At 38.6% G+C, this 12,086-nt stretch overlaps 2 protein-coding genes across 6 annotated transcripts; one reads left to right on the forward strand and one right to left on the reverse strand.

Moving 5' to 3' along the window:
- The first annotated feature begins 312 nt into the window (after positions 1–312).
- LOC140003734 (hexokinase-1-like) lies at positions 313–5,754 on the forward strand. 4 transcript variants are annotated; one of them, XM_072047060.1, is made up of 10 exons: positions 313–1,105; positions 1,481–1,631; positions 1,736–1,918; positions 2,280–2,354; positions 2,505–2,660; positions 2,853–2,951; positions 3,029–3,159; positions 4,463–4,544; positions 4,947–5,301; positions 5,387–5,754. In XM_072047060.1, the coding sequence occupies exons 1-9, from the start codon at positions 834–836 to the stop codon at positions 5,283–5,285; spliced, it is 1,488 nt and encodes a 495-aa protein (XP_071903161.1). In that variant the 5' UTR covers positions 313–833; the 3' UTR covers positions 5,286–5,301; positions 5,387–5,754. The 4 variants fall into 4 exon arrangements, with proteins under 4 accessions (XP_071903161.1, XP_071903160.1, XP_071903159.1 ...); XM_072047059.1 differs by having other exon boundaries at positions 5,391–5,754; XM_072047058.1 differs by having other exon boundaries at positions 4,947–5,291.
- Positions 5,755–6,231: 477 nt separating this feature from the next.
- LOC113742088 (auxin-responsive protein IAA26) lies at positions 6,232–10,521 on the reverse strand. Of its 2 annotated transcripts, none has more exons than XM_072047063.1 (7): positions 10,254–10,521; positions 9,583–10,134; positions 8,834–9,461; positions 7,713–7,987; positions 7,181–7,328; positions 6,663–6,727; positions 6,232–6,556 (listed from the first exon to the last, which is right to left on the reverse strand). In XM_072047063.1, the coding sequence occupies exons 3-7, from the start codon at positions 9,379–9,381 to the stop codon at positions 6,510–6,512; spliced, it is 1,083 nt and encodes a 360-aa protein (XP_071903164.1). In that variant the 5' UTR covers positions 9,382–9,461; positions 9,583–10,134; positions 10,254–10,521; the 3' UTR covers positions 6,232–6,509. The 2 variants fall into 2 exon arrangements, with proteins under 2 accessions (XP_071903164.1, XP_071903163.1); XM_072047062.1 differs by having other exon boundaries at positions 8,834–9,464; positions 10,254–10,520.
- Between the last annotated feature and the right edge of the window lie 1,565 nt (positions 10,522–12,086).

Raw genomic sequence — 12,086 nt, forward strand, 5'->3', positions numbered from 1 at the left:
GGTGTATTGAAAATTGTAATGATGACGTAAGCAAATAAATTTGGGGAAATAAAGCTCAATCCAAACAAACCGTTGGATTTGGTTGTAATAATTCTCGAGTCAACCTTGATCAGGACGCCGGAACTATCATCGATTCAATTAACTGAATTTGATTGACCGTGCATGTGCATATATCGCCAGCTAGAATTGAACCCAATATAGCCGACAGATGCATTTTATCAACTGGAATTGACTCAAATAAAATACTATTTATCGCAGTGAACTCTACCAGATGACAAAAAAAAAAGGCGAGGTTGGTTGAAAGTTGGAGGCTTCTTTTGTAGGGAACGTACTGTAGGGATTTTAGTACAAATCGGAAGAAACGTAAAGCCGAAACTTGACACCTCATCAAGTTTCTTTCCTCGTTACACCGGACTCTCAGCTACACTTCAACCAAGAATCGGATTTTACCTTCTAATCTTTTTTATCGATAACCATATCCTACCCAAACTATTAGAAGAAGATTCTTTTTAAAAGAAAAAGGAAGAAGAAGAAGAAGAAGATTGAAACAGGATCAATTCCCCCATCCCAATCCCACTTTTCCTCAAAAACTTTCAGTAGCGTACATATAATAAATGTGTGTAGAATAACGAAGTCAAAAAATCCACTTTCTAAAACCGGTCCATCTCAAAAATTTCCTCTTTTTCCGTTCTTGATTTTATCCTCCTCCTCCTTTTTCTTTCTTCTGCGCATTTAACATTCACAATATCAGATCCCGTTTCTGTTAATATCTGAATTCGACAATTGGGGCGAATAGAAAAGCGTTAGGGACCAAAGGCAATAATTAATTGTAAATGGGAAAAGTTGCTGTGGGAGTGGCGGTGATAGGCGCGGCGGCAGTTTGCGCAGCCGCGGCGTTGATAGTGAGGCATCGGATGCGATGCTCCAGCCGGTGGGCCAGGGCTATGGCCATCGTCCGGGAGCTGGAGGAGAAGTGTGGCTCGCCCGAGGCCAAGCTTAAGCAAGTTGCCGATGCCATGACGGTGGAGATGCATGCCGGCCTTGCCTCCGAGGGTGGCAGTAAGCTGAAGATGCTCATCAGCCACGTCGACAATCTCCCTACTGGGTCTGTAAATTTTTTTCAACCCATTTTGCTTGTTTAAATATGTAAAAATGTGATCTTTTTTTTTTTTTTTTTTAATTTTCAAGTTTTACATCGCTTTTAATTAGAGTTGTTCTTGTTTCCATCCCTTTTACTCTATCAAGAATATTGATGCATGAAGGAAGAAGGATGAAATAGTATCTATCCCCTGGACATGTTTTTGACGAGATGCATTATTTGACCAAATTTGATGACATGCATTTTTTGTTACCAAATTCTTGGTTGGGAGAAAATGAAAGCTTTTTGTCATGCATCGTTCTTTTCTGTGTTGAAATTAGATAAGATTTTTGAATGTTTAGGAACGTTTTTATTAGTTTTTAAGTTTTTGTCATTCTTCAGTGATGAGGAAGGAGTTTATTATGCACTGGATCTTGGAGGCACAAATTTTAGAGTTTTGCGGGTTGAATTAGGCGGGAAAACTGGTGGCATTGTCAGTCAAGAATTTGCTGAGGCATCAATACCTCCTGAATTGATGGTTGGGACTTCAGAGGTGAGCCCTTTGTGCGAGTTCTGCTGTTGGTTGATTGTTTATCTTGCTTTATGATGGTTTGCGCAGATATGTTGTCTGAACTGTTGACATTGATTTGTTTTCAGGCTCTTTTTGACTACATTGCAGCAGAGCTTGCAAAATTTATTACTGAAGAAGAAGAAAAGTATCATCCCCCTCCTGGTAGACAGAGAGAATTGGGATTTACTTTCTCTTTTCCTGTAATGCAGAATTCTATAAATTCTGGTACCCTTATGAGGTGGACAAAGGGATTCTCAATTGATGACATGGTAATTTTTTCCCCGTTGTATTTGTGTGGACCATTCTTCTAGAAAACAAGTTGGTATCATCCTAAGATGCTATAGGAAGTCAATCTTTAATAATGCCCCAATTGCTGGACAAACAAGGCGATCTGCATTTAGGAAATTATTGTAGCGGGCTACATAATCACTAATTTGTACATCAAAGATCAAGTTTTGTTGAATGAAATCCGGAATTATAACCGATCTACTGTTTTCTGCTAACATACCATGTTTCTTTTATTGTATGCCTTAGTATTATTTTCCTGGACTTTCATGCCAGTCTTAGTATTTCATTCCTTATGGAAGATCTTGATTCTGATCCTGAGTTCTTGCATTTTCTGGAAGATAGGTTGGCAATGATGTTGTCGCTGAATTGTCAAAGGCTATGCACAGACAAGGTGTTGATGTTCATGTGTCCGCTCTAGTAAGTCATATGATGACACATAAGCTCATTTATCATTTTTAATCGGAGCAGAGCACGATGAGTTCAACTTAAGGGTTATGTTGCAGGCTGCAGTAGTAGTGAAGTCTACCCTATGATTTCTAAGCTCGTGGTGTATAATCATGATTGCAGGTTAATGACACAATTGGAACGCTAGCTGGAGGTAGATTTTCTAACAAGGATGTGGCTATTGCTGTAATCATGGGTACTGGGACCAATGCAGCATACGTGGAACGTGCTCAGGCAATCCCAAAGTGGCATGGTCCCCTGCCTAACTCTGGAGAGATGGTCAGAAAAGCTCTCAATAGTTAATATGTTCATTAGTTAGTCTTCCTCGTCTTGCAAAATATATCACACTCAACACTGTAATCTGAATTTGGATCTCTACTAAGCGAATATCGATTAAAATTAAGCTAGTTTTTGGTCCAACCCTACAACTTCTGAAAAGGATTAATAAAGTGCTATTCTATTCAACTGTAGGTCATAAATATGGAGTGGGGGAACTTTAAGTCTTCACATCTTCCCTTAACAGAGTATGACCATGCATTAGATGCAGAAAGTTTAAATGCTGGTGAACAGGTAGGCATCTACCTAAGTGCTATTGCCCATAAACGCATGGTAAAACCATCTGAGAAACATACTATTCATTCTTACAGGTGTTTGAAAAGCTAATTTCTGGCATGTACTTGGGAGAAATCTTGCGCAGAGTTTTACTTAGAATGGCTGAAGAAGCTGCTTTCTTTGGTGATGAGGTTCCACCTAAACTGAAGACTCCATTTGTATTAAGGTATTCCTTGAAGTTTTTTGTGGCATTCTGTATTTTAAGGTATCATGTCTAGGTTTGGTTATACATTTTTTTGTGGATTCAATTAATAGCCTTCTTGTTAATTCTATGCATTGGAGTTCTACCCTTCATGATAAATCTTAATTCATATGTTGAATAAATAAGATAATTAGGCTAATTTGATATTTAATGGAAAATTATCATATTTTGTCGATTGAAAATCGACTCACTACCAGTTTTGAATACCTTGTCTGATTGGGAATAGAAATCAATGAAATGGTAAGCCCTTTTCAGCTGGCTATGTTGCGTATTCCTGATATCCCTAGGAGCAGATTATGTCACTTGAGACAGCTTTTAGTACTTGCATAAAGCTATAATCCTTGTGAATGCAATACTGTCGGTGTTTGATGCACTTGGATCAGGTTTTTCAACTTCAGATGGTCCTATTCTGTCCTCATCTTGTCTGTAAAACTTAACCAGTTCCTGTATATGTACATCTCTTTCTTTTCAGTTTGACTTTTGTTTAATAAATTCTTCTTGCTCTTTAGACTCTTCTCCTTCTGTGTTGTCTCTTTTTTGCCTTTTTCTCTAACGTTTTACTTGCCTTCCCATCCACATGTAATTATCCAACGCATACATTTTTAGCTCAGAGACTTGACTACTGTTAGCCTCTAAAATTGCTGCCAAGATTATTTGATGGAGGTTTTTTTTCCCTTTTTCAGTTGATAAGCCATATATTCTGCTAATCATTATATTCTTTTCTTGTGAGTGATGAATTATATTGTCTAATAAGTAGTAATGCAGGAATTTAGAGAAATAGATAGAACAACTCAAACATTACAACTGGAATCTTGGAATGTAGGAATTGATGCAAGTGGTTCAAACAACATAATATGGGATAAGACTATTTGAGTGTGTCCTATCTCGGTGCAGTGTACAATTATTTTCCCACTGTTCACTTTCCTACCTATTCTCAGTGTAAAAAAACATGTTAAAGCAACATGACTAATTTTTTGCATTGTTTTCGAATTTTATATTTAAGGGTACTAGAACAAACTTATAGCTAAAGATTAACTAACTATTATGGTTCATTTGTTACTAATGTAAAATTATGGCGTTAATAACAATTATGCACGAGTTTTTTTTCTCTAATTTATTGCTTCTACTTCTGTTGATCTTTTCAAGTCTTACATTTTAGCCCTGTAATTTCTGGATTGTTCCATGTCTCTTTTAGACTATCTGTCATGTTTATTGCATCCCATTGATCTTCCTGAACGATGCTCATTAGTGAGCTTATGATATGCAGGACACCTGATATGTCAGCAATGCATCATGACACATCTGCTGATTTGAGGGTGGTGAGCAACAAATTGAAGGACATATTTGAGGTATATCTATTTAAATGAAAATTTGGCTGTTGTAAAATTCTGAGTTTGTATTTTGAATAGCATGTTTTCCTCTCAATCAGGTGCATATGTGTAAAATTTTTGCTGGATTGCTTAAGAAAAGAAATTTCAAATAGACCAGGCATCTTTAAGACTAATGATCCTACAGCTTGATGACTCGTATAGAACAAACTACGATTCTGACAATTATAGGCTTTTTAGAAAGCTATTTCCTCTGAAGTGAAGTAGGGCCCTTGCTCCAGAATTGGGGAATAGCAGTGACATCCTTGTATAGAGGAAATGGCAGTATGTTTTGTACAGTTAAATTTAATGGACGGCGAATTGTATGTTCCTCCACAACTCCCCTGATGTAAATCTCATTTTTATCTTCTTCTTGTGCCTCAGGTGTCCAATACCACCCTGAAAACAAGGAGAGCTGTGGTTGAACTCTGCAACATAATTGCTACACGTGGTGCCCGGCTTGCAGCTGCTGGGATCTTCGGTGTCCTTAAGAAAATGGGAAAGGACACTTCAACAGGAGCGGAGAAGACTGTAATAGCTATGGATGGTGGATTATACGAGCATTATACTGAATACAGGAAGTGTTTAGAGAACACTCTGATCGAATTGCTTGGAGGGGATAGTTCAAGCAGCATTGCTTTTGAGCACTCAAACGATGGTTCGGGCATTGGTGCTGCCCTTCTTGCTGCCTCACACTCCCAGTATCGAAACGAGAGCTCATAATTAATGGTATAGGCAAGTTAGTCCTCCTTAACCTTGTTTAGCCTCAATTACCCCATATACATTATTCTGGGCTATTTTTCATCCTTTTTGCTCGATACTAGGAAGATGTTACTTGGAATTCTGCATCTTTGCCCATAATTACCGGGAAACAAATTCTGAGAATTTGTGCGGTATAATGAGGACCTGCAACTTCCTCTTTCTTCCACGCTGCCCAGCCAAATTGGCCCCCTGCAAACCTTCTGCGAGCTAGTGCAACGGTAATAAAGACTCAGAATCTGTCCTCCTCAAGCCTATTTTAGTTGCTATAATGCTGAGATTTGTGGTTATTTGCTAGTCAATCTTCTTATTGTTGATTTTTGGCTATCGGGAACTACGCTGTAATTGACATACGGTTACTTCTCAAACTGCTTTGTTCTGTAACCAATAAGATGCTAAATAATAATGGTGGAGTCACAAATTTTCAGATGCATTATCAATGAAGCACCCCTATTTTTTAAATTATAAGTGGGCGTCTCAAACTCGAGACTTCTCACTTACAATCACTCCTCCATACCAGCCAATCCTCCGTCCCTCCTCTCATGAAACTGTTATTACCTTGTTCATGAAACAATCCTAATACGACTAATTAAGCTTAAATATCAAAGTAGTAGGTCGTTGATAATTGAATTTCACGATAGATATTAATATTACTAGTTTCACTAGTTTATGTATTGTTCCCAAATTGGTTACTGCTTTCAGTCGCACAAGTACACTCTGCATGAAGAGAGTGCAGTCTTGTTTTTGACCAAGGCACGGGTGAGATATCAACTATGCATTACGGAATATACACACTTTGATTAGACCAAGAGATTGCCACTTTTTTCTGGGTCAGAGATATGATCCAGAATAAAAATTACACGTTCCATTTCCATGACCAGAAAATAAGATAGAAAGATACACGCAAAGATACAAAAGTCAATCCCAGCAGGAAAAAAAACACAATTGATTAAGCTTCAGAAGGGCCTTCCTTCATTTCTACAGAATCCAAGAAGGCAATAGCAAAACAAAAATTTACAGGAAAGGAAGCTCATTTGTCCTTCCTAACACAACCACGACCCGGAATTGTAATAATTACAAAAATCAACTTCTTCTTCTTCTTCCTTTTTTTCTTCAATTAATGACGTAAACGTTAATAGTAGTAGCTGTTCCACCATCCTTATCAAGTCTGCAAAATGATTTGATCCTTCATTTCAATGAAACATCAAGCGAGAGCTTTCCTTGCTTGCTCCCACCTGCAAAGACAAAAGGAAAATATCCGCATTTAATCACCTAGCACTAGTAGCAGAGGCTTGAACAGAACAGCAACCTAAGAGAACAGCCCCATAAATTAAAGCTTACGGCAGAGTGTTGCGATCTCAGAGCTTTTCAAGACTCGCAGCCTCTTCACAGTAGACACAAACATACTGCACAATTAAGAAAGAAAGAGGAGTTTAGCTAACACTCTCGAGTAATTCTACCAAAGTATTCTAAGAACAAGCTAAAAGCTTCAAGATGGCACTTAATTATTTCTAGTATATCAAGTACTAAGAACAAGCTAAAAAGTATACCACCTGCACTTGTGTTTTTTTTTTTTTTTTAACTTATCAGTGTTGGTTGAGAATAATAACATGTTCTCAACAGGAAAACATCGATTTCTTGGATCTCAGGAGGGGTTATAGTAAAACATGAAAGAATAACGCCATTACCACATGGGGTTACAAGCGGTCAAAGAAGCAAGCATATAATATGCGAAAAGTATGCAACTGATTAATTCTTTCCTTCTTTCTTTAAATTACTAGTGACAAACATGCAAGAATATAATAGTGCAATTGATAATAACAACATCAGATCCAGAGTCAAAAGAAAAAAATGCTTACTGCCACGGAACATCCCCAACAAGCATCCTGTCTCCTTCATTATCTTCATATACGAGGGTATATTCTCCACTTCCATCCAATAAACCACTTATCACTTTCCCTCCCTCTCCCTTGTTCCGAATTCCACCAGCAGAGGAATCCCCTTGAGCTAAGCAGAGAAACAAATGACAAAACGAATTCAGACAATTTTCTACATAAATATTTACATGCAACAAACTCGCACGATGCAGATAGTTATTTATTAAGGATGAGAAGCCACTATAGCAGCCAATTAGCCCTGCCCCCTTCTCAAAGAAGCTTTATACTCAAATTATTGCAAAATAAACTTCTAAAAAGCTGAGTAAAATACACCCTATATTAGCAACAAGTCGCCATTTTTCACTCTAATGATCAACTTTAGCGCATCTTTTATGTACTAACAGTGTATACGATATTAAAGATTCCTTTAGCATACTCCTGGAATAGTTCAATCATGTTCCACCCTCATTCAAACAGAAACAATCCAAAAGCAGAAATTGGTAAGCAATGAAACCTGCAAGAAGGCCTCTGAAAAGTTCATCAACAGCAGAGGAGAGCTTCTCATAACTGTCATATGCTTTGAGGTCCACTTTTCTTCCGATAGGAACTCCATCCATATTGATCTTCACGAACAAACCCTTCTGGCAAATTTCAACAGCTTTTTCATTTGCAGTCTTTCCAGAGATCCCATTTTGTGATCCAGAAGTTGACTTCAAATGGCTGCCGCTAGCAATATTTTTCCTGAATGAACGAATTGGAGGCCAGCCCACAACTGCAGCAGGAGCAGTTCTGTTTTCCAATCACAAATTTTAGTGGGACCATCTACGAGGAGATGATAACACATGCAATTACGTAGAATACAATAATCGGTGAATGTCAAAGATGATTAAAACGTAAAAAAGAAGAAGAAAGCAAGTTGAAATTCATGTATCAAATCCATCCAGCTATTTTTTCCAGTATCTGTGTGTTATACTCTACAGGACAAATTCATTCTTCAAGGAAACAGGGGCTATCAGAACTTACCAAGCCACACGTCTGCAAATTTGCTGCATTCCACCACATATACAAGCATTATTGCCATTTCCGAGAAACTCTATTAATTAACCACGATTTTAATAGTGAAATGTTTATGTACAAGTGGTGAAATGGACAGTTGCAGAAAAGTAATTTAAATTTTTATTAGTAAGATTAATGAGATAAACTTCAGGACTAACACGTAAAAGGAGAGGATAAGGCTCAAGACACAACCTGCCAAAGAAACGCCAGCCATGACTTTTCGTTTACAGCAATGAGCAGGTGAATTATAAAATACAAAACTAATATGAAAGAAGTATAAGAGCCAGAAAAAACCAGTCGAGGACGTACTTAAAAGAAAAACTAACAAAGTTTGTACTTTCACCAAAACAGATGGAAACTCCCAAACAATAAAGACTGGACCCTGCATAAATCCATTTCACAGGACAGACATCAAAAAAGTGAAAACAATATGCCGCAATTCATGGACCACAAACATGTAGTAACAATGTGTAAAGCATAACACAGACTCGAGAAGATCATGTGAAATAGTGAATATCCTCTGTCCAAAAGAAAAACAAAACATACAACAAGGGAACAATAACCAAAGGCTGAGGGTACCTTTTCTGAGCATTAGTAGAGCTGTTGGGCACAGCTGTAGTTGTGGCAGCAGCAGCAGAAGGCGGTGAAAATGCCTTCTTTTCTGCGGAATTCTGCAAGTCTACTGCTTTGGTGCTGCAACAGTGCTGTGAAGAATCCTTTGACATAACTTCTGCAGGCAGAGGACGCTGTGTAGAAGTTGACTGAAGCTGAAGAAATGGAGTAGCCTTTGTTTGCTGTTGCAGTAGTTGTTGGCCTTTTCCTTGGTAATTAGCTGATGAAGATGACCATGGACATGGTTTTAATAAAACATGGGCTTGATTTCCATTCGCAGTGGTATCCGTAAAACCTCTCTTTGTACCAGCACTAGTACTGTTAGAGAAGCAACCACGAGAGAGATTAGAAGACTCAGGTCCTCCGGGAGGACCAAGCCTTAGCTCAAGTTTCTGCTCCTCTGAACAAGCTCCATGGCCTGTATCTTGCTCCATTTTCACAACCCACTGTCTTTCTTGTGGGATCAAATCAAGTAATTTAGGACATCCCTCATCCTTTCCAGGATATCCCTCCATTTCTTCTTTATCGAATATGTATATATATACAGCCTTTTCTCACACCAGAAGAGAATAGTAACGAAGACAAAATATATATACTGCTGCAGAAACAAGAAAATGAAGATAACGTCCTGGTTAGGGGAACTGCTAACACAGAACAATCTGGACGTGGGGGGAAACAACACAAGGGACTAAACAGAGTAAAGAGTCAAACTTTACCTTGAATGCCTAACCGAAGCTCAAAAACATGGAAGCCCACATCATAAATACACCTCAAAAAAGAAGCCCTTTTCCTCTAAGGCGGCCAAGCTAAAGGAGCAAAGAAAAACACCGGAAGGAACAATACAGCTTCCAGACAACTATACTAGTAGTAAAGCTCCAAGCTTGGACTCATGCGGAGGACATATCATCCCTCAAGAACCAACCCCACGAAAGCAAAAGAAAAGGAGAGGTAATAATAGCTGTGGGAATTGCAAATCTACTAGTACTGGCCTTATTTAATAGATATAGGATGTGGGATGAGGAGTCCTAGCCAGTTGGGATGGGGTCTGTTGTTTTTTTGCCTTTTCTAAAGCACGCTGAGTATGTGTTTCTGCTCGTCTTCTATTTTTTTTTCTCTCAGTTATCACTCTCAAATTTTCCTATCTGGTGTTGCAACCTGGCTTGTGTAAACGGAAGGAAGCAGAAAAGGGGTAAATAAAGAGCAGTAGTAGCAGGAGTATAATGGAGTAGCTAGAAGCCAGTCGACAGATTCCCTTCACTCGACAGAGCCTAGCAGAGTTTCAAAAGTTTCTCAGTCATCAAAAGTTGCCGGCTTTTGAAGGTTTCTCGCAGGTCAACTTTAGTAACGAAAAAGTCTGAGTTTCTCAGTCATCGGAAAAAGACAGAGCCTAGCAGAGCAAACTATCCCAAAAGAAGGAAAGAAGCGAAGAACGTAAATTAGATGGCAACGCACGCAACCTCACAAATCCCAAATGCCAAATATATGATGGTTGGTTGGTTGAGGAAGCAAAGCGTGCTGACCTTTCTCTTCTCTCTCTAAAATAAAAGGAGAGATGCTTTGAGTTGAGCAGCTGCTGCTGCTGCAGCTGTAGGGGGGCTATATACTTTATATGCTGCTACTTCCAGCAGACTACGACGGGTTCCACACATCCAGCCCCCACAGGCTACTGCTAATATAGTGTAGTTTTTGCTGTGGGAATGGACCGCTGGAGTGGATCATGGATGGACTTAAATTAGCACGGTACCCCAAATTTTCGCTCTAATTTGTGTGAGTTGTTTTTCAAGAGACAAATAAGTCAAGAAAATGAAAAGGACATCTCTGTTTAGATAAAGTAACTATTGTGCCCAGTTTAATTTATTCGTTATTCAATAGCAGACCATTCATATTTGTAAGTTTGTATCAGTCGGATAAAATTGGACAAAGCAGAGACTTCACTTCATTGACAGATAGAAGAAGGCTCATTAGCATATTAACCAAGAACTTTCGCTGTCCTCAAGGATAACATCACATGCTAAAGGGGCTGTTAAAATCAAAGAGAGTTGGTAGTTTTAGTATTGCTCAGCACAGAGTTTTGGCAATTGGCCGATTACTTCCCGAGTGTTATTCTAATTAGGTGTGTGTGTGTGTGTGTGTTTATTCCTTGGAAGAAACAGAAGAGTTTTGGCAATTGGCATCTACAAAGCGTGAAAGTTTTTAGAAGTTTTTTTTGTTTTCTTTCCTTTCTTTTTTTGACCTTCCATCCCTCTTTACAAGTTACAACCCTCCAGTTGCCGAGAGAGAAGATAAAAGAGAAGACTTGAGGCTAACTAAACTCAATTGCTGCAACTAAAGAAAGAACTTAGTATATGATTGCATTAATTTAAAGGGGAGAGAGAGAGAGAGAGAGGATTTGCATGATCCGTTCTTGCAGGTTGGGGGGGACAGGGGATGTGCAATAAAAACATGCAGATCCCATGATCTTGTCTGCTTCCTTCTCTACTCTCAATCTTCAATCTTGCTGTCCACAGTGAGTCCACGACAGATCTATCTACCCTGCCCACACCTGAGTTGGAGAAATAAGAAAAAGATTCCCTGTAAACACTTCCTCCTCCGCATGATTCAGCTACAGTTGCTGAATCTTCACGTAACATGATGAAAATGAAGGGTGGTTCGAAGACAAATCGAAAATCAGAACTAGATACGCATGAGATGAGAGTACAGACATGCGGGAATTTCACAAAAATGTTGCACTCTAGTTTTGGGATTATCTTTTGTACTTTTAAGGTATATCATCTTTGTGATAAGTCGTTTTTATTTAGGAAATGGAAATTCATGTCTCTGAAAACAGCTAGCGTTCTTGTTGGGATAACCATATACTAAATGGAGTGGTTAAATTGACTAATCCGATTGTTCTAAACAGGTGCTACAAAACAAAAGTGCTCGTTCCTACACTGCACCATGTTGTTATTCTCCTTCCTAATGACTATATGATTATGTATTATTATGTTCTGTAATGAGACTCGAATGATAAGCAACGAACATTAACTTTGACTTTCCAAAACTGAACACCATCATCAATGGAGACCAACAAATGTCTGTCTACAATCTCTTTTATCGCCATTGAGGAATTGAAAGCTGAAACCGTTTTTCCCTCGACAAGATTGTCATTCTTTGACTAAGATCGGGAGTGTTGCTGCAAAAGGTGCACCTAACAAGCAAGCTATTTTTGGTCCATTTGGTG

The sequence above is a fragment of the Coffea arabica genome, chromosome 4e (assembly GCF_036785885.1).
Source record: "Coffea arabica cultivar ET-39 chromosome 4e, Coffea Arabica ET-39 HiFi, whole genome shotgun sequence".
NCBI lineage: Eukaryota > Viridiplantae > Streptophyta > Magnoliopsida > Gentianales > Rubiaceae > Coffea > Coffea arabica.